Here is a 26,076-nt window from a genome sequence, read left to right as displayed (position 1 = left end):
CACCCAGGAAAGCAGCAATTTAAAATTTTTGTTTACATCTGCAAAGGGGTTAGCAATAAACCTTGAGCTCCTTGCTAACAAGCTCTAGAACCATTGCCTCTGACTAGCGGTACAGGAGGAGCATGATCAGTGCCCTGAACCTGGTTTGTAATCTTGAAGCAAGTGATTCCTATAGGACCAGTCATCTCTTCTTAAGCCAATGTTACTGGCCCTACGGGTTCTCATACATTTTCTGGTCCTTTTAGTCTTAACCAGGCAGAAAACACATCAACTTCCCCTCCTCTCTGCCCCCAGATCAGCTGCTGGATTGGCTACTCATTTACTGCTGACAGGTGTCTCAGGTATTAAAACTTTAACCTCAGATCTAAAATTGTCCAACAGTTGTGAGAAAGACAAAATGTATTTATTATACAAGACTGTTTTGATAAGACCATGTTTTAATTGCCTATGACATGGATACATCACATAATGGCGCAAAATGTAAGATTAAAGAAAAACAGATGAAAATGAGTTTGTGAATCCTTAATTTTAAGTAAGCTTCTGGCAAACACAAAACAAAACAAAAAACTCCAAAAAGCCAGGGATTAGAATCATTTCAAAATTGTGTCTTCAAAACTAGCACCTTTCACCATTTGCTTTTATTCATTTTGCTGTGATACAACTAAAAAGGCCCATAAATACTCCCCTGGGTCTCAAGTAACAGTTTTCGAAGAGCAATAATGTCACTTTCTCTGTGCAGTGAAAGCTGGCATTTGGATGGGCTGGATCGGGTGGACAGGCTGGAATACTGGCTTCTTTCTCATCTCAGACAGTGTTTTCACGGCAGGGAGCAGCTGATTCCTTTTGATGATCTGTAAGGCCAGCTGCGTATTACCTACAAAAACACTTCCCATTAAAAAAAGCATAAACAATACCACCATGTAAAAAGCATGCCATTAACATCACACAAAGGAAGTAAAAGACGGTCTGGGACAGCAGTGGTCTGCAACATTTGCTGTACACTGGGGCCCCCCACGTCTTCATCCCATCCCCAGAAATTCTGATTTAAGAGACTTGGGGTGTGACCTGGGCAAAGGGATTTTTAAAAGCCCTAAGGTTTTTCTTTCTTTTTTTTTTTTTAATTTTTTTTTTTTTTAATTTATTTGACAGATCACAAGCAGGCAGAAAGGCAGGCAGAGAGAGAGAGAGAGAGAGAGAGGAGAAAGCAGGCTCCCCGCGGAGCAGAGAGCCCGATGTGGGCCTCGATCCCAGGACCCTGAGATCATGACCTGAGCCGAAGGCAGAGGCTTAACCCACTGAGCCACCCAGGCGCCCCAGCCCTAAGGTTTTTCTAAGGTATAACCCAGCTTGCGAACTTGTCTCCAGGTAGACTGCATGGAAGAAGGCCACTAGGACCAATGTACTAACCCCAATCACACTTTTTTCAGGAGGCCAAGGCCAGGTGGGTGCCAAGCACTTAATGCTATAAACAAGCTCTCAAAAGAGGGAACCATGTAAGGATTCCCATGGTCAAAAGGAGGCATGACTTAGAACTCTTAATTTTTCTGTTTAATTTCTTCCATTCATGTCTCTTCTCTACTTCATGCTGTCTGTTACATAGGGCTCACAGTCTTTTCTCAGAAGCCCTGTCCTTAAAGGTTGTATGTGCCCCAGAGGTATGACCTGGGTTTAGGTTTGGATAACTGTCAGCAAGAACTGGTTTACTGTAAAATTCATTAATGACATCTATGTTCAAAATATTACAGTGTACAACTCTTAGCAACTGGCATTCTGACTCATGTTCTCAATGCAAGTCATTTGGCTGCCCAAGAGAAAGGTTAATTAGTAGGGGTTAATTATAATTGTCAGAAGTTATGCTTTCCTGCATTTTCACAGATAAAAGGAAATATGGCTGTCATAAGAAGCAGGATTTGTAAGACACCCAAAACTTCCTAGCTATGTTTTTTTCTAGAAGAACTTGATGGGAAGGCAAAGTTTCAAATTTGAGGGGCGCCTGGGTGGCTCAGTGGATTAAGCCGCTGCCTTCGGCTCAGGTCATGATCTCAGGGTCCTGGGATCGAGCCCCGCATCGGGCTCTCTGCTCTGCAGGGAGCCTGCTTCCTCCTCTCTCTCTGCCTGCCTCTCTGCCTACTTGTGATCTCTCTCTGTCAAATAAATAAATAAAATCTTTAAAAAAAAAAAAAAAGTTTCAAATTTGAAGAGATAAATCAGACACCCAAAACCTTGGGCTCTTTGAAGGGATACGGTCCTTTTTTTATTAAACTTCTATTTAAGTAATCTCTATACCCAATGTGGGCCTCAAACTCACAACCCCAAGATTAAGACAGCATGCTCCTCCAACTGAGCCAGCCATCTCTGAAGGGATACAGTCCTAACTAGAGAGAAGAATTACTTACCATTTTGCAGTTCAAGGTAGACTGCCAGTAAGATGGCTTCGGGGGGCACCTCTTTAGGATGGATCATCGAAGCCGCCTTTGCTCAAAACAAAAAAGATACCCATGAAAAACCTACAGCTTAGGACACAAACTCCAAGTAATTCTGGGGGTGGGGAGGAAGCCTGTTCATTCCCACGTGACCTCCTAGCAACTACTATCATTCTGTTCTGATGTTCCTCAGCTACCTATGATCCCATCTCCACAGACTAAACCAGACATGTAATTTTTCATTAAAGGATTCACTATTTTCCCTTACCTAGTCCAAAGTGAGTTTTTATAGGGGAAAGCTTTTCACCTACTTGGGGTTCTTCTTCGTGTCTTGGCTCTATCTGGCTTTGAGACGGGTGACCAGATACTCCTGATTCTGTACTCCAGTCATCGGTCCAGGTCTGTTGGTGGCTCTTCACCACAGACATGGTTGCACTTACATTCAAATCTGCATGTCCGTTTGTTTGCCTGAGTAACAACTCAGTATTATAGGTCCCAAGTTCTCAATGTTAGCAATAAGAATTCAAATTTAAGAAATTGGTAATATAGAAAAAAATGTACCACTGAGCATGTTCAATGTCCCCATTTTTAAGGACTGAAACAGTACAATTTTGTCAAATAAAATAATTTAACTGTTTAAGCAACATGCTATTCTTTCCTGGATCTGAGAGTCACTTCTCCAGCTAGCAGTCTCTCTCTGACCTAGCCCTGAGAAAGGAAGCCTGGCCTGCTCTGATCAATCTTTATTCCCTCAGTATGGGCTTCTCTGGGCGGCAGTCTTTTCCTCACACCTTACTATCGACTTGTATTCCCCCATCTAGTTTCAGGTGGTCTGGCTTCCAGGCTACTCTGCTTCTTCCCTTCATCTTATCAGAAAGTATACTTGTATAAACATTTACTGACCAGAGGTGAGTGTGTGGGTAAGACAGGGTCTCATTTTGATAATAAACAGGCATGCACATAACTAATAATAATCCAAACAAATTTACCCAAATGCTAGGGAGAGAACAGAGTGAATGCACTGTGAATATGGAGAGAGAAAAATGTTTCTTTTGAATGGAGAGCTTCAGGGCATGGGGCACCTGCCTCAGTCCTTGCAGGGTGGATATTGGTTAAGAAGAAAGTGGGGAGAAAGGCCTAGTAGGCCGAGCTGTGACGATGGGAGATGTCTGGGGGACCAGAAGCTTGCACAAGGTCAGTTCCTGGCAGCCTCAGAAGAGATCTCGAATGAGCAGGGACTCTCGTCCATGGCATACCCTAAGTTCTTCATGAATGAACCAAGGAGGCTTTTATTCCTCTCACCATATCACAGATGTCTAACAACTCAGTTCAGAAAATGAGATTTTTTACACTTCTAGGCAAGCTTCATACAGGCAAGATAATCTTTACAGCTTTTTGTGGGTATTAAAATCTCCATTTTGCCTCCAAGTGGCTGGTTAACACAGGTAACTCATTGTTCTTTGCGCTGACCACAGTCTGCAGCTTTCTCTAAAATACAGGAATTCACAACAGCAACTTTATGAGACTTGATGGTGCTCTGCTTACTGGCTGTTCAGAATGGCTAGTGGCGGGCAGGCAACCTCAGAAACATCTCCGTGGAGCCCTTTCCAACTCTTCACATCACTGTCTTGCCCTCCCAGGCAGGGCGGGCCTCCCAATAAACAAAGATCCAGCCACTGGATTAACCTAAAAACCAAGGGATCAAAACAAAACCCCCTTCAGACCCTGAGCCAGGCCTGAGCCCATCTGTCTCTCCAGAGTGGCAGCCTCCATGGCCACCTGCTGTACGAGAACCTGAGCTAGACCATGCATACTGCAACGTTAGATCAGAAGTCCTGTTGGCTGTAGTCAACTCCTTCCCAATCAAGTGTATGACTCAACTTGCGAGATAATAGCAAATATGTTTCCCCGGGTAGTCAACCACTTACATTTCTGATTTTGGATCAGAAGTGCCGACCAGATGCCACTAAGTTAACTAAATATCACCAGTGGTTATTTTCCACATGGTAAGATTCTTCACGGCTCTACATGACAAGATGGTCTTTGGAGGAAGAACATTTCCAGAAGCCAAAAAATCTCTTGAGAATAGCTTTAATTTCAATTTCTGCTACTCTGAAAAGCATACAGGGATGTTGGCTCTCTCCTGTGCTGCTGGTGATTATACAATTTGGCACATATTTCAACTTCTATATTAAAGTCTTAAAATTCTGCATACCCTCTGACCTTGCAATTCCCTTTATAGGCAGGGTTGCATCATGACTACCTATTTTTACTGTCTCCTTCCCATGGCTTATCAAGAAGTGCTCATATGCTTGCTGAATTAATATCCCTTTCCAAGTCTGTGATACAGCCTCTGGAATTGCCACTGGTGAAACCTGGCCACCAGGTCCCCTACTGCAGGTCCATGTCCATGACTGGTCCAGGGATGGCCAAGAAACCTAAAGATGCTCCATCAGAATCTTCCCTGAGACCTACTGATGAAGTATCATTTCAGTGGTAGAATTCAGAGGCATATTTTAGTCATAAGTTGCCAGTCACTTCCTTTAGTCTATGTGGAATTTCTCTGCCACCAGCTGTCTTTTTAAGTCTCCTGTTCTAGTGCTCCAGCAACACAGTACTTAGCCTGCTGCCCCATAACCAATGTTGCTGGTTTCTCATATGTCCTTCCAGAGCTCTCATATGCACATACACAATTATAAAGCAACTGTTTTAAATCTTGGTCTTTCACTTAGTGGGTCTTAGATATCATTTTAGTACACAGAGTTTATAGCTGCAGTGTGTTCAGCTGTATGGATGCACTATTATTTAAGTGATCCCTCATTTAGATAGTTTCCAATCTGCTTTTTTTTTTTAAGATTTTATTTATTTATTCGACAGAGAGAGAGATCACAAGTAGGCAGAGAGGCAGGAAGAGAAAGGGGGAAGCAGGCTCCCTGTTGAGCAGAGAGCCCGATGTGGGGCTCAATCCCAGGACCCTGAGACTACAACTTGAGCCAAAGGCAGAGGCTTAACCCACTGAGCCACCCAGGTGCCCCTCCAATCTTCTGAAATTTTAATTATTAAAGCCATTGGGAAAAACCCTCCATTAAGTACCCAGGTTCACTTGTAATAGCTGATCAGTTGTTTACCTTGTAAGAATATTTTTAAGCTTGGGAAAGTAATACTCCAATTTTTAACAAATTGACCCCAGAGCCCCAAACAGAGTAACAAAACCCAGAAACTCCAAACCCTTGCTTTACAAGAGGGTGTGGCCCCACCACCTCCATTCTCACCTGGTGGAGACACTTCCGGGCTTTGTCATATTCGCTCCTCAGGCAGTAGGCGCTGCCAAGATTAAACAGCATCACTGTCCTGGCAGAGGTGACCGAACTGGGGTAGCACTGAGGGGCCCGCTTCCCAGCTGGGGAGAAAGAGTGTGGACCCTGGTGAAGAGGCTGGGTCAAGAGCAAGGGGGCAACCCCATCCACCACCCCAGCAACTGCTCAGACTAAAGCACAGCGCTGCTTCTTGGGCTGACAAATGAAGGGCACAGAAGGCTTGAGTCTACATCTCTGGGATGTAAGCCAGGCTACTTTAAGTATTTACAGAACTTCTTACTCACAGGATTCCATTGCTTCATTTTCACCTTTGTCTGATCCTACAAAACATGAAAATAAACCTGAGGGGGGAAGGACAACAGAGTATATTTTCTAGAAACCTAATTTTGTTTATGAAATGAGAAATCTGGTATCAAAGCAATCTGTCACGTTACAGTGTTTACTATTCATATTGTGGAGGTTCTGTTAGAAGATACCCACTACCATCCCATTCCTGCGTAATAATCTTTTTTTTTTTTTAAAGATTTTATTTATTTATTTGACAGACAGAGATCACAAGTGGGCAGAGAGGCAGGCAAAGAGAGAGGAGGAAGCAGGCTCCCCGCGGAGCAGAGAGCCCGATGTGGGGCTCGATCCCAGGACTCCGGGATCATGACCCGAGCCAAAGGCAGAGGCTTTAACCCACTGAGCCACCCAGGCGCCCCTCCTGCATAATAATCTTGAATAAAGTAAATACCAGTCTCACTTTCTTAAAAACTTAGGCATGATTTACAACTGACTTTTGAATGCTTATTTCTACTTTCCCCTGGACTGCAGAATCCCTTTAAGGAGAAAAATACAGTATGAGAATCAAAACAAATTTTTCTACTACCAGCCTTTCAAAAGTGAGAATCTATTTATTTCTTTAAAATAGTCTTTCTTGGGGCAGCTGGGTGGCTCAGTCAGCTGGGTGTCTGCCTTCAGCTCAGGTCATGATCCCAGAGTCCTGGGACTGGGCCCCGCATCAGCCTCCCTGCTCAACGGCGAGGCTGCTTCTCCCTCTGCCCCTCAACCTGGCTCGTGCTCTCTCTCTCTTAATAAATAAAAATCTTAAAAAAAAAAGCGGGGGCGGGGGGCGCCTGGGTGGCTCAGTGGGCTAAAGCCTCTGCTTTCGGCTCAGGTCATGATCCGAGGGTCCTGGGATGGAGCCCCATGTCGGGCTCTCTGCTCAGCAGGGAGCCTGCTTCTCCCTCTCTCTCTGCCTGCCTCTGCCTACATGTGCCTACTTGTGATTTCTCTGTCAAATAAATAAATAAAAATCTTAAAAAAAAAAAAAAAGGTAAAAAAAACCAAGTCTTTCTTTTTTTTTTTTTTTGGTGGTAAGTAATCTCTACACCCAACGTGGTGCTTGAAATCATACCCTGAGATGAGTTGCCCTTCTGACTGAGCCAGCTAGGCGACCCTCTAATGTGAGCATTTAGACCATGTCATAATCAACTCTTAGGTCTATTCAGCCAAAATATGTACAGCCAAATATGTAGAGAGCCAACCTAAAACTTCTTTCCCTTTAAATTTCCACATATCCGAGAAGGCAGTGGAAATGATGATGAGTTCTGATCAAATGTGTCCTCACTAACCTTGGTCCTGCTCATTTGAAGAAATCCCTAAGGAAACATCAGTGACATTCTCTGGGTTCAAGTGAGTAATGGCATCAGATATTCTGTCCAGAGAGATGAGGGCTTCTGCAGCATATAAATGGCCCAAAAACCTAAGATGAAAAGAACAGATTCCAAACTGAGAAGTAGGTCATCACAAAACATCCAATGTGTAACAAGATTTGGTGTACACATGCCTCACATATTTCGAATCTTTGAATTGAAACAGAAGTTTACAAACGGATCAATTAAAGGCCACTTAAATCTTATCTCTTTATATAAAAGTATCTTAAAATATACAATAATTTTTATATCAGCTAAGCTAGAACAAATGACACACATCAATTAAGAAAAATGTTCAGAACTGGCAAATTTACTATTCTATTTATCCAGAAAATAACATTAACATAAGAAGGGAATGATGTTCTAAAATAAGAGAGAGGTCCAGGGATGAATCCTCCAGGCTCTGCTGCTGGAACAGTCAAAAGACATCAGAGTGCCAAATGGGACTGAGAACAGATTTGGGTTAGATCAACTTTACTTTCTATCCCAAAGTTTCCTGCTTTTCAGATCATCTATTTTATGCCCATTGATGTTTCAGGACACATATGTATGCTCCTGGCTTATAAGGGCCTGCTTCTTCCAGTCTTTTACTTACAGGCCATTTTTTCTATGATCACCTGATTGATTTTTCAAAACTAAAACTGGATTAGATATATTATACCCTTGCAGAAAAATCTTAATGACTTTTTCCTAGCTGAAAATAGAACTTTCTTCAACTTAGAGTTCTCCAAATTTGGTGCCACTTTTCTATGTCCAGTCAATATTCCCACCCCCTCAAAAATTGCTCTGCTCCTACCAGACAGTATCCTGGGCAGGGCACACCCGCTGTTCCCCCATGGCCTGGCTTTCTTGGGCAAGCCTGGCCTCATCACCACAAGTTAATATCAACTCCTCCTTTAATTTTTAAGATTTTATTTTCAAGTAATCTCTACACCCAACATGTGGCTTGAAATCACAAAACTGACATCAACAATTGCATGCTCTACCGACTGAGCTAGTCAGCCATCTCTCTACTCCTCCTTTTAAATGGCTGGCTACATCTCACCTACTCTAGCTAGTCTGCCCCCAAATGAATCTGTCCCCATTATCTCGAGTCCTCAAATTTTAGGCTTTTTTCAATATAACCTTTTTAGATATGTACACATATTAACTACTCAAGAGTTCTTTAATTCTTTATTAAGCAATTTCTTCTAATTGCCAGGGGCTGCAATGACCTTTCATTTTGCCTCTCTACCAAATACCCTAATAGAAATGACAACTTTTAAAGAAATCAGTAACTTCAATTATGTTTTGAAATATGATAATTTAAAATTTTAAATAAAGTAGTATCTACAAGCCTGTAATCACTACAAAACACAAACATATAAATTCAAAGAACAACTTCAAAGAATTCACTTAAAAGACATTTTCCTTTTTTAGCCAAATGAAATGCTTCATGACACCCAAAGACAAGAAATCTTTGACCGGGTGTACAGAAAGCAAAAAGCTGTGGGGTAAAGCTGCTGTGGTATGTGAGCTGCCAAATGCAAAATCATCTGCTCATCTTTACTGGGAAGACAGACAGTGGCCTTGTTATTAATTAAGAAACCAATACTTGGGAAAGAACAGTTAAGAGACTTAAAAAAGAACTCGAGAATTAAAAAAAAGAAATTGCCAGACAGCTTGGCCAATCCCTCAAAAGTTGATAAAGTTAAAACCTTCTGCCAAATGCCAAGAATCTACTTGGGATTTGAGAATAGTGACCACAATGTCGACCAAAGGATCTGAAAAAGCAGGGAAGATTTGTGTTTCATTTTTGTAAAAAAGAAAAGCAAACCAAACACTGCTCTCATAATGGCTGCATGCACCACAGCCTGAGCGCTGAGTCCGGCGGTGGCAACAGCGAGGGCAGCGGCACCAGCTCTGGGCTGCTACTTCACCGAGTTGGGCAGTGGTGCCCTCAGAGGCAACCCCATGGCCTTGAACTAGAACTCGGGATCCCTCCAGGCCTGAATGTTAGACAAGGCTTTCTCGAAAAAGGGCAGGAGCTTTGTTATAGTTGATTGTGGCATTACTGGATATTCTCTTAATTATCCTTTTTTTTGGAGGTACAACGTATGCTTGGGAAACATTGGCCTGAAACAACCTTAATCAATGTTAATTTTATTTTTTAAAGATTTTATTTATTTATTTGACAGACAGAGATTTCAAGTAGGCAGAGAGGCAGGCAGAGAGAGAGAGAGAGGAGGAAGCAGGCTCCCCGCCAAGCAGAGAACCCGATGCGGGGCTCGATCCCAGGACCCTGGGATCATGACCTGAGCCGAAGACAGAGGCCTTAACCCACTGAGCCACCCAGGCGCCCCTCAATGTTAATTTTAGATGCTTGTATAAAGTAGTAAGTTTCTTAAAGACAAAAATAAATGTCAACAGAATTATTCCTCAGAGTATGATCTCCCCATTGTAAGCAGAGTACATTATAAACAAAGACCACAAAATGACAAAATGAATTACATTTTGGAGATTATAGGTATATACCCACAGGATGAATGAAAAAACGACTGTCCTAACAATAAGCAGAGTATTTGTGGCTTTGAATAAAATTTTTAGCATGGCATCATACAAAGACTCAAAAAATGCTGCATCTCACTCAATATCCATGAAAGGCAAGAGGCGGATTTAGCAAGTTTTAGAATGACAATGACACTAGCACTAAAGAGGCTTTGGAAGAGTTTGAATAAAACTCATGTAGTCAGAATTCTTATGTCCATTTAACTTGCATTCCTTGGAGCAGATTTATGATGCTGACTCAACTCCTTTTTTTTGTTGGTCTTCTTCCTGAGGATTCCTCTTTATTTTGGGGACCCCTTTGTGAAAATATGCTCCAGTCAGGGCTGGTAGCTGCCACTAGACAGTTCAAAGTTCCTGCCTACTGATACTCAGTGCAGCAAATGCTTGCACTCTTAATCCTTGAGATATAGTTAAGGGAAAGGAACTACCAGATTAATGTTTCAGTCAGTTGCTTTGTCTAGATAATATATCCCACTGGGGGAGTAAAGAGCAGCAATATGTACCACAAACCAACTGAAAACCTCCAAACAAAATGACCCTGGGACAGAGCAGGGAAGTCACACTTACTTAAGCGATCCTGACAGCTTGGGCTGCTGAAGAAGTTTATCTGCGTGATTCAAAGCCATAAGGTTATCACCCAGAGCCAGAGCCACATAAGCACTACAGGCAAGTATGGAGCATCTGAAACACAAAAGAGAAGGGCTGAAAACCTGAGTTACAAAATTGACAATGGCTGTATTTGCTAATTAAATAGGGAAGAACGCCCTATTTATAGCTGTGACAATCTGGACACCAGGAAAGAAGAGAAGAAGCCAAAACAGTAATGGTAAGAATTAGGATGATGTATAAAACTACCATCTGAGGCACAGTGTAGCTATCTACCCAAACCATCTTTAGCTTCCATCCAACTGACCCCCATCTTCAACAAAATAACCAAAAGGAGTTAAAATATTTAGCCTGTAAAAAAATTATGTAGTTAATGGCCAAATTTACTTCCCATAGAACATTTAATATCCAGAAATAAAACTCCAGAAGCAGATACTATTCTTTCAAACTCATTTCACTAAGAAACACAATTAACACACTAAAAAATTCATTTAGTTTACTGTAGTGTTATTTTCTGAATCTATTAAGAAGTTTATAATTCTTGCTAAGCAACAGTATCAAGAGTAACTAAAAGAATTTCATTCATACACGTACTATTACCCTAAATGAATATTCAAGAAAGAAGTCAGGCTGAATAAATACACGTGAAAATAAGAACATTTAAGTTACACGGACTTCGCTAAGTTGCGTTGGGAAGCTAAATTTCTGTTTGGTTTTCTACTTAACAGGCAGCTCATTTAAAACAGGTCTAGCTAAAGACTTGACACTAATAGATCACTTGAATGTTAAACAACTGCTCCAAAAAGCAATCTTAAAATAAACCGCTGTCAAATAGAAATGAGGTCTGAACGGCCAACCACAAATGACCCAACTTAGATATAGGGTTTTGAGTTATGTTTACAAATTACAGTATATATGTGTATCATTAAGTGCATTTGGGTTGTAATTTCAGTCTAAGGAAGAATGCAGCCCCCACAGCCCTGCAGTTTTCTAATAATCTGAAACCCCTGACTAGAAATGGCCTTTCTAAAAGTGCAGCTGGGCAAACCCAGAAATAGTCTGCTGTTTCCTCTTCACGGGATGAGTCCTGGTTGTTGGAAACTTGGAAAATTATCCCACTAAAGGCAAAGTAGTCCCCTCAGCTCCTCACAACAAAGAAAAGGAGACTGGACCCAGAGGTGACACAAAGGAATTGAGATTTATGGCTGTAGGATACAATGGTAGGGGCTGAAAGAGAGCCTCATGTGGTCCCTTGTTTTAAGATGATAGAGCTTGAAATCCGAAGTTATTAAATATTTTCTCTAGCTTAGAGTGTGTGATTAGAGTTAGGACTAACATTCAACACCATGGACTCCTAATTCACTGCCCTTCCCATCCTATCATATTGCTTTACTATTGGTTCACAAGACTACCTGAAAATAAAGTAGAAAGAAAAGATTACATTACAAGCTTCCCAATGCATACATAACTATGCATACAAATGTAGGTATTTAAGCTTGTCTCTTTAAAAGGGAAGAAAACAGAATGTAATTCAAAGTTTAAATTTTTAAAGATTTTATTTGAGAGCAAAGCGCAGCAAGCAAAAAAACACAAGCAGGGGGAGGGGCAGAGGGAGAGGGACAAGCAGACTCCCCACTGAGCAGGCTCCCTAGCCTGATGTGGGGCTTGATCCCAGGACCCCGAGATAACGACCTGAGCCCAAGGCAGTCGCCCAACCCACTGAGCCACCCAAGCATCCCTCCAAAGTTTAAATTTTCTTACCGAGCACATAATTTAGAATCTAAACCCTGTTCACAGAACACAGTAAGTGCACACAAGTAATGTCCTTCTTAAAGGGATTTTTTGACAAGCTTTGGTCAATATCCCTGTATTTCCAAGAGCTGTCTTTTTTTTTTTTTTAAAGATTTTATTTATTTCTTTGACAGACAGAGATCACAAGTAGGCAGAGAAGCAGGCAGAGAGAGAGGAGGAAGTAGGCTCCCTGCCGAGCAGAGAGCCCGATGTGGGGCTCGATCCCAGGACCCTGAGATCATGACCTGAGCTGAAGGCAGAGGCTTAACCCACTGAGCCACCCAGGCGCCCCTCCAAGAGCTGTCTTTATGAGCCAGGCTGTCCTGTGGCCACAGCCCCTAGCGGGGGGCATCTTCTCTCTGATGGAAGAAGCAAGGGCCCAAAGAAGGGAGGCACTAGCTAGTTATCTCCTCTGTGCAGAAGCTCCTCAGTGCTTAGCTCTGTGTCGTGAGATTAGGGTGACCTAATTACCTCTTTTGGCTTATTTGTACTATTTTAAAATGGCAATGAACACTCACTCATCAGACAGACATGTATTGCTTATGAAGAAAGGGACTTTTAAGGCCTAGGTCTTCAGAGGCCTAAGAAAACCATCAGCTCAGGATCTATATGAATGGAAATCATAAAGTTTAATATCCATCTTCAAATGTGACACAGCCAAGGTCAGGGCAAAACATAAGCTCCTTAAAAGCAGAAGCCCACCATCTTTTGTTTCCTGCACTAACCCTAGAGCAATTCCTCATCATCTGCACAGTAGGTGTTTTTTTTTTTTTTTTTTAGTATTTTATTTATTTATTTTACAGAGAGAGAGAGATCTCAAGTATACAGAGAGGCAGGCAGAGAGAGGAGGAAGCAGGCTCCCTGCCGAGCAGAGAGCTGGATGCGGGGCTCGATCCCAGGACCCTGGGATCATAACCTGAGCCGAAAGCAGAGGCTTTAGCCCACTGAGCCACTCAGGCGCCCCACAGTAGGTGTTTAATAGGTAATCACTTAAGACTACAGATTTCAACATTTTTTGACTTACTGTTCCAGGCATCCAGACCTCTGTCTTGTTGGCTGGCTGCCTCGCTGACAAAGTCACCTCCTTCCCAGCTCCCACAGACACGAGAGTCATCCTGCATGCTCTAGGGCCTAGCGTTTAGGATAGCCACACCTCAGGCAGGCTTGCTGGGAAAAGCCTGCCCTGGCCTCTCCCGACAGTAGGGGGCTATTACTGCTCTAGCCCACTGTCAAGCCCACTTTGGGTCCAGAAATCAGTCATGTAAGATGGCAACAGGTTTCTGCTGCCCTGGAAGTCCACACTGCAGTTATATACCTGGTAAAAATATGGTTTCTTCAACTTGTACCTCTTTCCCCAGAAGATATCCTATCAAATCACAACAGGGTAGAAGATTCTAATAATAATCTTTCTTTTCAAAAATACTTAAATATGTCAACGCAGAACTCTGTGGCTAGCATTTGGATTAAGAGCTGTCAGGATTAAGCAAGTTTCATTGTACAAAATTAAAACTAACATTTATGGCCCCTCTTCCTTTAATGCCTCACAATCTACCCCAATGGCTCATCATCCCCACTCATCCTCCTTTTCCTCTAGGAAACAACACTCCATTCTGCATAATTCCTACAGAGTGGTAACACTAGAAACAAATACAGCTCTAATCTACTAAGCCCCTGGAGAAATCACTTTACTTTAGAGAGTTGTTACTTAAATACTGAACCCCCAACCCCCACCCCACTATTTCCTCGAGTCACTGTCCAATCTGCTTTACCAACCACACAGTGGATTTGACAGTTCATCGGACTGGAAGAACTATACCTCAAGGGAAGAGACACACTAGCTTCTCACCCCCCTACCCACCCCACGCCATGGAGGACCTGACACAACCCCACACTCTCTTCTCTACATGTGAGAGGAGCTTGCTCTAGGTCCACAGAATGCAAACCCTCGGAAAGGAAAGAAAAAAAAGAAGAAATGAGGGTAGGGACTTTCCTTAAAGCATCAACTTACAGCAAGGCATATAAGACTGGGCATTAAAATCTGCCAAGCCACATATTCTGTGAGTTAAATGACTCTAAACCAAATGTCTGAAATAGTTTAACCCTTTTTAAAGATTTTATTTATTTATTTGACAGACAGGGATCACAAATAGGCAGAGAGGCAGGCAGAGAGGCAGGCAGAGAGAGAGAGGAGGGAGCAGGCTCCTCAGCAAACAGAGAGCCTGATGCGGGGCTCGAGCCCAGGACACTGGGACCATGACCTGAGCCGAAGGCAGGGGGTAACTCTAGTCAGTCAAAATGTGTCAAAGGAAAATAAACTTATAAAGCAATCTTACAGCAAATATGTTTGAAAAATTGGCCCAAAAATTCCAATAAAGAATTTCTACCAGGGGAGGTGCCTGGGTGGTTCCATTGGTTGGCCATCTGCCTTCAGCTCAGGTCATGGTCCCAGGGTCTTGGGACTCAGCCGCACAATGGGAGGCTAGGCAGGGAGCCTCCTTTTTTTTTCTCTCTCTCTCTCAAATGAATAAATAAAATCTTAAAATAATAATTATTTCTTCCAAGCTGAATATGGTACTAGATTATATTATTCAACAAACAAACAAAAAAAAAAATCAGGCACCTGGCTGCCTCAGTTGGTAGAGCTCTTGACTCTTGATCTCAGGGTTGTGAGTTTGAGCCCTAAAGTGGGCATGGAGCCTACTTTAAAAAAAGTCTTTCAAGCTATTTTCATTATCTACAGTAATTTTGAAATGTTAAACTTGTCAACTTTCGAATCTTTTTTTTTTTAAAGGTTTTATTTATTTATTTGACAGAGACGCACCGAGAAAAGGAATACATGCAGGGGGAGAGGGAGAAGCAAGTTCCTTGCAGAGCAGGGAGCCTGATGCTGGGCTTGATCCCAGGACCCCAGGACCATGACTTGAACCCAAGGCAGAAGCCAAACAACTGAGCCACCCAGGAGCCCCTCAACATTCAAATCTTAAGAAAATTCAAACGTTTTTCACTGCACATGCTTTGTAAACATTTTGCTTTTCTATTAACAGTTCTGCACAAAAAGCAGCATACTCACAAACACACCCCAAATCCAAAACAAATAGAAGCCCAACAGAAAGCTGAAAAAAGTTTTTTCAACCAAATCTAGCATCTCAATGTACCCAGTCCTAGTCTAGGCAGCAAATAAGATCCAGGAAGTCACAGACACAGCATTTCATATACAGAAGGGACCTGAACATCATCTGACCCAATTCACTTATTTGACAGAAAAGTAAGACCTATAGGGGTTCAAGGATTTGTCCAATGTCAGCAGTGGCCCTATGGGCTTCCACAGAATGGCAGACCACGAAGAATTACTTGATCCCTGCCAACATGAACACTACTGACGAGTGAAGGAAATGTCACATGTGTGGGTTCCTTCTTTGGTAGAATTGATCATAGGTGGATACATTTTAGCAGGACCACACACTCTGTAAGAACAGCAGGAGATTCAAAAGATTGTTAGCCATAATTCTGTTTTAGGTATGTCTTATGAGCTTAACTAGGCTCAAACCAAAAGAAACTGGATTCCTTAGGTACACCAGAACCGACTATAATACTTATGTCATCAACAATTTGTCTGATATATCTTCTCACATAAACACTGGGTCATGGGAGGTCCCCTTCAAGTGAATGGGAAATCATTCACTAAGTGTTATATCAAATTCTAAATGAACTAACTAAAGTTTTATAATTTATACTTTAGAATAACTTAACTGGATTTAATTAAATTTGATCTGAACACTTTTATCCATTTTTGAGCCTCTTATTTAAAAAAAAAAGATAAACTGAAATTTCATTTTTATTCTGTATGCTGTGATTTTAATTTCCCATACAGACATTTGCCATGTGGGCCCCCAAATTATTTCCTACCCTTTTCCAGTTCTGTTACACTTTTTTCCAAGTTCTAGAGCAGCTCCATTTTAGTTTCACAAATTAAAAGTTCAGCTAATACCACAATCTCAGAATGAGTAACGAAGATGTCCTACAATATGCAACATGTAAACATCAGTATATACCTAAGCCAGTTATTAAACCACTGTGCAACAACAAAATGTTACTATATGACTAAGCCTATGAACTTACTTCTTTCCTGTTAATAAGGTACTAGTATGTGAAAGAATTAGGTTGAGCCCTTACTTTATATCATATATAAAGATTAACTGAAAAACAGATAAAGTCCTATATGTAACAGGTAACACTATAAAACTCTTAGAAGAAAACATAGGGGTTAAACCCTTATGACCTTGAATTTGGTGAAGGACTCTTAGATGGGACACAAAAAGCATGGTCAATAAAAGAAAAAAAAAATAATAGGGCGCCTAGGTGGCTGAGTTATTTGGCTCCTTTTTAAAAAAAAAACATTTTATTTATTTATTTGACACACAGAGAGAGAACACAAGTAGGCAGAGAGGCAGGCAGAGAGAGAGAGGAGGAAGCAGGCTCCGATCCCAAGACCTCGGGGTCATGACCTGAGCTGAAGGCAGAAGCCTTAACCCACTGAGTCACCCAGGCGCCCCGAGTTATTTGGCTCTTGATTTCATCTCAGGTCATAATCTCACAGGGTCCTGGGACTGGACCCATGTTGGGCTGCATGCTCATTGTGGAGTCTGCTTGAGAATTTTTCTCCCTCTGTCCCCCCATTCACATTCTCTAAAATAAATAAATCTTAAAAATAAAAAGGAAAAGGAAAAAATAGTTAGTTGAACATTAAAATGAAAAACTTCTCCTTCAATTTTATTTTTTAAACCTCAATTAAAATGAAAAACTTTTGTGATTCAAAGGCTACCTTCAAAAAAGTGAGAAGATAACCCGTAGAATAGGAAAAAAAAAATTTGTAAATCATGTATCTGAAAAGGGTCTTATGTCTAGAATGTATAAAGCACTCTTAAAACTCAACAGTAAAAGGGTAATATAACCCAATTAAAAAACAGGCAGAGGATCTGAATAAACATTTCTCCAAAAAAGATATACAAATGCCCAATAAGCACATGAAAAGAAGCTCAACATCATTAATTTTCAGGGAAATGTAAATCAAAGCACATGAGATACCACTTCACACCTTCCACAATGTAAAATCAAAAAGACAGGCAATAACAAATATTAGTGAGAATGTGAACTGGAATACTCACACACTGCTGGTGCGATTATAAAATAGTACAGCCATTTAGAAAACAGTCTGGCAATTCCTCAAGTGATTGAACAGAATTACTTTATGATCCAGCAATTCTACTTCTAGGTATATACCCGAGAAACAGAAAAACATATGCCTGCACAAACATTTGTACACAAATGTATACTGCAGCATTATTCATAATAGCATAAAGACATAATAATCAAGGGGTGTCTGGGTGGCTTAGCAGAACAAGGGACTCTTGATCTCAGGATTTTAAGTTCAAGCCCCACATTGGGTACAGATATTACTTAAAAAAATTCTTAAAAAAATTTTTTTAAAAAAGATTTTTTTTTTCCATTTTATTTATTTTTTCAGCGTAACAGTATTCATTGTTTTTGCACAACACCCAGTTAAAAAAGATTTTATTTATTTGATAGAAAAAGAGGACAAGCGGGCAGAGTGGCAAGGAGCTGGATACAGGACTTGATCCCAGGACGCTGGAATAATGACCTAAGCCCAAGGCAGACGATTAACTGACTAAGCCACCCAGAAGTCCTGAAAATTTTTTTAAAAAAGGATAAACAATCCAAATGTCTTTCAATGAATGAAAGGATAAACAAAATGTGGTAATTTATACAATGAAATACTATTCAGCTATAAAAACAAATATGATATATACTACAACTTGGGTAAACCCTGAAAACAGGAATCCTAAGTGAAAGAGAAGCCAGTCATTAAAGCCCACAACGCTGATTCCATTCATATGAAAGTCCAGAACAGAAAAATCTATAGAGCTAGAAAATAAATTATTTTTATTTTTTAAAAAGATTTTATTTATTTCTTTATTTTAATTTTTTAAATATTTTAATATTTTTAAAAAAGATTTTATTTATTTCTTTGAGAGAGAGAGAGCATGAGAGAAGGTCAGAGGGAGAAGCAGACTCCCTGAAGAGCTAGGAGCCCGATGCAGGACTCGATCCTGGGACTCCAGGATCATGACCTGAGCCGAAGGCAGTGGCTTAACCAACTGAGCCACCCAGGTGCCTCTAGAAAATAAATTAAATAGAGCTGGGGAGTAGACTGGTGCAAAGGGATGACACCTAAAGGGTGCACAGTTTCTTTTGAGGTGATGAAAATGTTCTAAAATTGACTGTGGTAATGGCTGCACAACTCCGTGACTATACTTCAAAAGCAGTGGATGGGGCACCTGGTGCTCAGTGGGTTGGGCCTCTGCCTTTGGCTCAGGTCATGATCTCAGGATCCTGGGATCAGGGCACATCCTGCTCTCTGCTCAGCAGGGAGCCTGCCTCTCCCCTTCTCTCTGCCTGCCTCTGCCTCCTTGTGACCTCTGTCTCTCTGTCAAATAAATAAATAAAATCTTAAAAAAACAACAACAACAGTGGATTGTAAATTTTAAATGGGGAGATTGCATGGTCTGTGAATTGTATCTCAATAAGTGTTTTAAAAATTTAAGGTATCAGTAGAAGTCAATAAATGTTTGTTAAATAAGATCTGAAAAGTATACCCTTATAGTCATTGTATAAGAAAATCATTATCTCTCAAATGCATGTGGCAACATTAATACTTAAAGCAGATGGTCAAAATATCAATCCTGCACAAGTGTCTTCATTCTTTTTTTAAAAAGATTTTATTTATTTATTTGAGAGAGCGAGTGAATGATAGAGTGAGTGTGGGCGCGTGAGCAAGGCGAGGGGCAGAGGGTAAAGAAGCAGAATCCCCCACCTAGCGGGGAGCCTGACACAGGGTTCACTCCCAGCACCCTGGGATCATAACCTGAGCTGAAGGCAAACGCTTAACCATGCTCCTACTGTCTACATTTTCTTATCTAAAGATTTTATTTATTTATTTGACAGAGAGAGAAACAGTGAGAGAGGGAATAGAAGCAGGGGAGTGGGAGAGGGAGAAGCAGGCTTCCTGTTGAGCAGGGAGCCTGATATAGGACCCTGGGATCATGACCTGAGCTGAAGGCAGATGCTTAATGTATTTAAAATAGTTTTAATGTATTTATTTATGTTTAAAGATTTTATTTATTTATTTGACAGACAGAGACCACAAGTAGGCAGAGAGGCAGGCAGAGAGAGAGAGAGGAGGAAGCAGGCTCCCTGCCGAGTAGAGAGCCAGATGCGGGGCTCGATTCCAGGACCCTGAGATCATGACCTGAGCTGAAGGCAGAGGCTTTAACCCACTGAGCCACCCAGGCGCTCCCACTTTTAATGTATTTAAAATAATCCACTGTATCTATCATTTCAACATATCATCAATATAAAAAATTACTGATACATTTTACATTGTTTTTGGTAGTAAGTTTTGAAATTCCTTGCTGTCCCATACGCTTAAATAGTGCGCCTTTTATGTGCTTAGTAGTGACCTGGTAAGTAGCTCTGGTACAGGATTCTGTAACCTTAGGGTCTGCAGAATACATGCTAAATACAAAATGGTTTTTGTGTTCTTAAGAAAATGAAATTTTCGGGGCGCCTGGGTGGCTCAGTGGGTTAAAGCCTCTGCCTTCGGCTCAGGTCATGATCCCAGGGTTCTGGGATCGAGCCCCGCATTGGGCTCTCTGCTCTGCGGACAGCCTGCTTCCTCCTCTCTCTCTCTGCCTGCCTCTCTGCCTACTTGTGATCTCTGTCAAATAAATAAATAAAATCTTAAAAAAAAAAAGAAAATGAAATTTTCCACGTCCTGCTACCTCATAAGTGATATGTAAAGGAAACTGATCATGTATTAATCATTAGTGGTTAAATTATATTTCCCAAAAGAATGTATTTTTATTTTATTTTTTTATTTGAGATGGAGGGAGAAAGAGGGAGAGGGAGTGAGAGAGCACAGAGGGAAAAGTGGATTCCTGCTGAGCAGAGAGAGCCTGATGTAGGGCTCAATCCCAGAACCCGAGATATGACCTAAGCTAAAGGCATATGCTTAACTGATTGAGTGATCCAGGCACCCCTCAAAAGAATATACTCAGAATTATATTAATTTTTGTAAGATTTCAAAATACCTTAACATTTTATCTTTGTTTTTTTTTTTTTAATTTTTTAGTGATCTCTACACCCAACATGGGGCTCAAACTCACAACCCTGAGATCAAAACTCACATGTTCTACTGACTTAGCCACCCAGATCCCCCAACACATTGTAATTTTAATGAGATATAATTTATATATACTAAAATGCATCACTTTAAGTGTACAGTTTGATGAATTTGAATATATACATGTAACCAGCCCAATTAAGATAATTTCTATCACAGCAGAAAGATTCTTCAATTCCTCCCAACCATTGCTGATTTCAATAAACATAAATCAGTTTAGAATAGCTTTGCCTGTCATATAAATGGCATATATGGAATCATACGGTAGTTTTGAGATTCATTCATACTGATGTTGTGTATCAATAATTTGTTGCTTTTTATAGCTGAATAGTATTCCAGTGTAAACAGTGGTTATAATTTAGTTATCTGTTCTCTTCCTAATGGTTACGTGTACTATTTCTAGTTTTTCTCCATAAAGCTGCTATGATTTACTGTATGCACAAGTTTTCATTTATCTTGGGTAAATACCTCAAAATAGAATCACCTTTTATTTTAAAAATTTTAAGTCACAGCATTTATTTAATTTAAGGCTGTAGAATGTGTGCACGCATGCGTGTGTGTGCATGTGCTTTTCTAATTGAATGAAATTGATGTTTTTGCAGAGCTCTGAATGATTCAGGAACTGAACAAGACTCTAACAGTGTTCATCTGAGCCTCACAATTAAAATGCTTAGTTGATTTCTGAGACACTTCCTGATGTGGGGCAAATTTCTGTTTTAATTGTGAGAATATTATTCTGAAAACTATCTTAATTCTAATATAGAATCTCACAATTGCTTCAGGTGTCATCTGTCTTCAAAAACATACTTGAAGCTTGGTTATAATGAGTATTTTTTGGAAGCCATCTTCATTTATACACAAATGAAAAAAAAATGAAAGTACTCAAGAGGCTGTGAACCCATACCATAAGAAGTGGCCAGTAGAACACTCATGATAATTTACTGCATATTAGTTATGCTGGAAATAGGAAATGAGGTTTTACATTGCTGTCTTGGGTATCATAGGGCACAAAGGGTCAAATATAATAGTCCATAAAAACTAAACTATACACTAGTCACACACATTTCAAATCACATGAAGAATTCAGGTCAGAAATAGATGAAATCTCTAAGAATTTCATGATTTTAACAGAAAATCAATGTACTCAGTCTCCTTTCTTCTACAGAAGATAGCTGGCTCTTGCCACAGAACTGCCCTTTAACATGCCCAACTGCATTACGAGCTTTTTTATTTTATTTTTTTAAAAGATTTTATTTATTTATTTGACAGAGAGAGATCACAAGTAGGCAGAGAAGCAGGCAGAGAGAGTGAGAGGGAAGCAGGCTCCCTGCCGAGCAGAGAGCCCAATGCGGAACTCGATCCCAGGACCCTGAGATCATGACCTGAGCCGAAGGCAGTGGCTTAAACCACTGAGCCACCCAGGCGCCCCACGAGCTTTTATAGCTTTGAAAATTACAACACAAATCTTTTAGAACTCCCTCCCTGCATGATTTGTCTCCACATTACCATTACTACTGTCTTGCATAGCAGCTCTTTTTATAAATCTACCCTAAGGCTCCTTCCATCTTGTTCCATTTCCTTTCTCCCATCTGCTCCATAAGAAGAAAGGTTAATATATACCAGCAAACCCATCCTTACCTCACTTTATGATGATGGAATTCCCTATGGAGACCCTTTGCCCCTTTCCACGAAAATGAGGAAGTAATTTTATTTTCTCTAAAAATCATCAATCCTCCTACTAGGGCACATGGAAAGCAAAGAGTTATACCATGAAGGGAACAAAATTCAGAGAGGAAGTACGCCACTCGCACATACCCTTCTCTTTAATTCCACTTTCAAAAGGCAAAATTAATTTACACAACTCTGCAGCTGTTCAGCTATTAGAGAATAATATTCTTGTTAAATGGCATAAAGCCATCCTAAGATTAGTACTCAAAAAAAAAATTGTAAAAATTAAATCAAATTTAAAAATTGTTTAAAATACCTTATTCATTAAGGATTCTCCTTAAAACCTGTGTACAATGATATTCACTGCGGTATTTGTAACATCAAAGACTGAAACATTAAAAACAGCTAAACAGGGGCGCCTGGGTGGCTCAGTGGGTTAATCCTCTGCCTTTGGCTCAGGTCATGATCTCAGGGTCCTGGAATCAGGCCCCAGCATCAGATTCTCTGCTCAGCAGGGAGCCTGCTTCCCCCTGCCTCTCTGCCTACTTGTGATCTCTCTCTGTCAAATAAATAAGATCTTAAAAAAAAAAGCAAACACCAAAAAACAAAACAAAACAAAACAAAAACACAGCTAAATATAAAGGAATGATAAAGTATGTCATATCCACATAATGCAATTCTATTGGTTGGCCCTCAGGGAAGATCTTGGAAACAGAGGACTGGGATGGGTCAAATTTTACTTATACCATACCACATCTTTTTTAATTTTAAGATTTTATTTTTAAGTAATCTATATACCTTAACACAGAACTCAAACTTCATGACCCTGAGATCAAGAGTCACACATTCTTCTGACTGAGCCAGCCAGCCACCCTATATTATATAACTTTTTGTACTGAGATTTTTTTCACACACTATAACCTATTAAAAATAGATGAACCCCTTAGATAAATATAAAATGCAGGTGGCTCCGTAAAGAGAGGTATCTGTAGAAAACATTAGGAATACTGGAGGAAAAACAGTACTTTTTTTAGGCACATTAAAGCATTTTCCCTAATACCATACTGGCTGAGCACTATAATCCACCTCTTTCCCACCAGCTCACTTTATACCAAGTACAGTCTAGCTTTACTTAATTTGCTTTGTTTTTACAAATTTTCATTTAGAACAAAAATCTAGCATGGTGAGTTTTAGTAATATGGTTGGAATTTGACTGCTTTTTAAAAATTCAATTTTATTTCACTCAGTGGCAACATTCTTCTGTATATTTTGTTATCGCTGTTGTTTCACTGCTAATTTTTTTTTTTTTTTTTAAGATTTATTTATTTGAGAGAGAGAGAAAAAGAGCCTGTGCATGAGGGAAGCAGACTCCATGCTGAGTGCATGGAGTCTCAACATGTGGCTCGATCCCACTACCCTAAGATCATGACCTGAACTGAAATCAAGAGTCAAGATACTTAACTGACTGAGCCACAGAGGTATCCCTTTACTGGTAATTTGTTACAGTACTTTTATCTCCTTGCTATCTTATGGGACATCTGAGAATTCAAGAAAATTTTTTTTTTTTTGAGAATTCAAGAAATTTTAATATAACTGAAGATTACTGAAGAAAACATTTTTTTTTTTTTTTGGTTAAAGATTTATCTTTTTGAGAGAGAGAGAGACAGCAAGACAGAGCACAAGCAGTGAGAAGAGGGAGAGGCAGGTTCCCCACAGAGCAGAAAGCCTGGTGCAGTGCTCAACCCCAGGACCCTGGGATCATGGCCTGAGCTGAAGGCAGATGCTCAGACTAAGCCACCAAGGTGACCCAAGGTAACATTTAATTAATTTTGTCAAGTTTTAAAAAACCAACACTTTACTTTCAAATCTTAAATGACCAATTCATTTCTAACTGAACTTAAGATTTAATCCTCCATATAATCAGAGGATTAATTCCTTCCTCCTGATAATAAAACCCAGGAGAGAGAGGGGTATTAATGCAAAGAGGGAATTTCTGGTATACCTCAATAGAATAAAATAAAGAAATATAAAGTTGCTGTCTAGGTGAGAATGGTGCAGAGAGCCCCGTGCTCATGGACAGCAATGCCCTGTCATAAAGACACTGATCTGACAGAATATGATCAGGAAAGGGCACATCTTGGGGGCATCTGGGTGGCTCAGTCAGTTAAGCGTCTGACTCTTGATTTCAGCTCAGGTCATGATCTTGGGGTTGTAGGATTGGGCCGTGTCAAGGCTCTGCACTCAGTGTGGAGTCTGTTTGAGATTCTCTCTCCCTCTCCCCCACACACAAAACAAACAAATAATTTACTAATTAATGAATGATTATAATATCATAATTAATGAATCCCCTCTCTCTCAAAATAAATGAATAAAAATCTAAAAAAAAAAGAAAAGAAAAAGAAAAATGAAAGGGCACATCTTTATTTAAATGGGGGAAGAAAAGAGAGAGAGAAAGAGAGAGAGAAAAGAATACATCCACTGGCCAATCTTCCTCCAAAAATACTAGGTATGCAAGGAGGGGCATCGCTAACTTTAATGAAATATCTTCCTTTTTAAAGAATTAGAAAAAAACAGATACCCAATAAGAAAATAAAAATCATCAGTTATTCCACCATTCAGGGATAACCACCATGAAGATTCTGACATAGATCCCTCTAATTATTTTATGCAAATAAACATATACATGTTATTTTATAAAAATATAATTTTAAACTGTTTAGACCTAAAATCTTAACATTTTATAGTTGTTTCATGTTTTTTTTTTTTTTTAAATATTTTATTTATTTATTTGACAGAGAGAGAGATCACAAGTAGGCAGAGAGGCAGGCAGAGAGAGAGGAGGAAGCAGGCTCCCTGCAGAGCAGAGAGCCCGATGCGGGGCTCGATCCCAAGACCCTGAGATCATGACCCGAGCCGAAGGCAGCGGCTTAATCCACTGAGCCACCCAGGCGCCCCTAGTTGTTTCATGTTTGATTTGAAAGTTAAATGAAGTTAATCAAATGGATTATACTATAAAAAAATTACATGCAGTAAAGATAGATCCCTACCTTATTCATTTCTATAAAATACATTCTAGGGGCGCCTGGGTGGCTCAGTGGGTTAAAGCCTCTGCCTTCAGCTCGGGTCATGATCCCAGGGTCCGCAGGGAGCCTGCTTTCCTCCTCTCTCTCTGCCTACCTCTCTGCCTAGTTGTGATTTCTCTCTGTCAAATAAATAAAATATTAAAAAATAAAATAAAATAAAATACATTCTAGATGAAACGGAAATTTCGATTGCTGGCTGTGACAATGCTAGAACACATGGGTGAATTATTTTCTCATCCTTGGAGGCAAGAAGGCCTTTCTACACATTATATGAATACTTATAAAATTCTGTTTTACAGCTAGTATCATAAACAAAGGCCAATTTCTATAATATATAAGAACTCTTATTAAAAAAAAAGGATGAAAATCCCAATATGAAAATGGTAAATTCTACAAACAGGCAGTTCAGAGAAAAAGAAATGCAAGCTATCAGTAAACCTTGGCATCAGACTGAACACCTTGAGCAGACTGAAAGAAATGCAAAATTTTAAAGTGATGAAATCTTTCACTTCTTAGGGAACTATCACAAGAAAAAAAGGGACACCCCAAATCTTACCACCTAATAACTAAGACTAATTAATATCATTTTCTCCTACGTGTTGGACATCTGCTTAAAAAAAAAAAAAAAAATTTATTTATTTGAGACAGAGAGCATGCCAATTGGGGGAGGGGCAGAGGGAGAGG

At 40.2% G+C, this 26,076-nt stretch overlaps 1 protein-coding gene across 8 annotated transcripts in view; it reads right to left on the bottom strand.

The window, feature by feature from the left end:
* Positions 1–337: 337 nt before the first annotated feature.
* Positions 338–26,076, bottom strand: part of CNOT10 (CCR4-NOT transcription complex subunit 10) — a 74,770-nt gene continuing 49,031 nt past the window's right edge. For 2 of the 8 annotated variants that reach the window (XM_046003540.1, XM_046003541.1), the window contains exons 14-19: positions 10,552–10,686; positions 7,357–7,487; positions 6,025–6,081; positions 5,696–5,823; positions 2,397–2,472; positions 338–874 (exon numbers count right to left, since the gene is read on the bottom strand). In XM_046003540.1, the coding sequence (XP_045859496.1) occupies positions 723–874; positions 2,397–2,472; positions 5,696–5,823; positions 6,025–6,081; positions 7,357–7,487; positions 10,552–10,686 (679 nt within the window). In that variant the 3' untranslated portion in view covers positions 338–722. Of the gene's footprint in view, positions 875–2,396; positions 2,473–3,968; positions 4,110–5,695; positions 5,824–6,024; positions 6,082–7,356; positions 7,488–10,551; positions 10,687–26,076 lie in introns of all 8 variants that reach the window. The other 6 variants (XM_046003542.1, XM_046003544.1, XM_046003545.1 and 3 more) reach the window with 4 other exon arrangements.

The sequence above is a fragment of the Meles meles genome, chromosome 4, assembly GCF_922984935.1.
Source record: "Meles meles chromosome 4, mMelMel3.1 paternal haplotype, whole genome shotgun sequence".
NCBI classification, from domain to species: domain Eukaryota; kingdom Metazoa; phylum Chordata; class Mammalia; order Carnivora; family Mustelidae; genus Meles; species Meles meles.
This window is presented reverse-complemented; position numbering and strand designations above follow the sequence as displayed.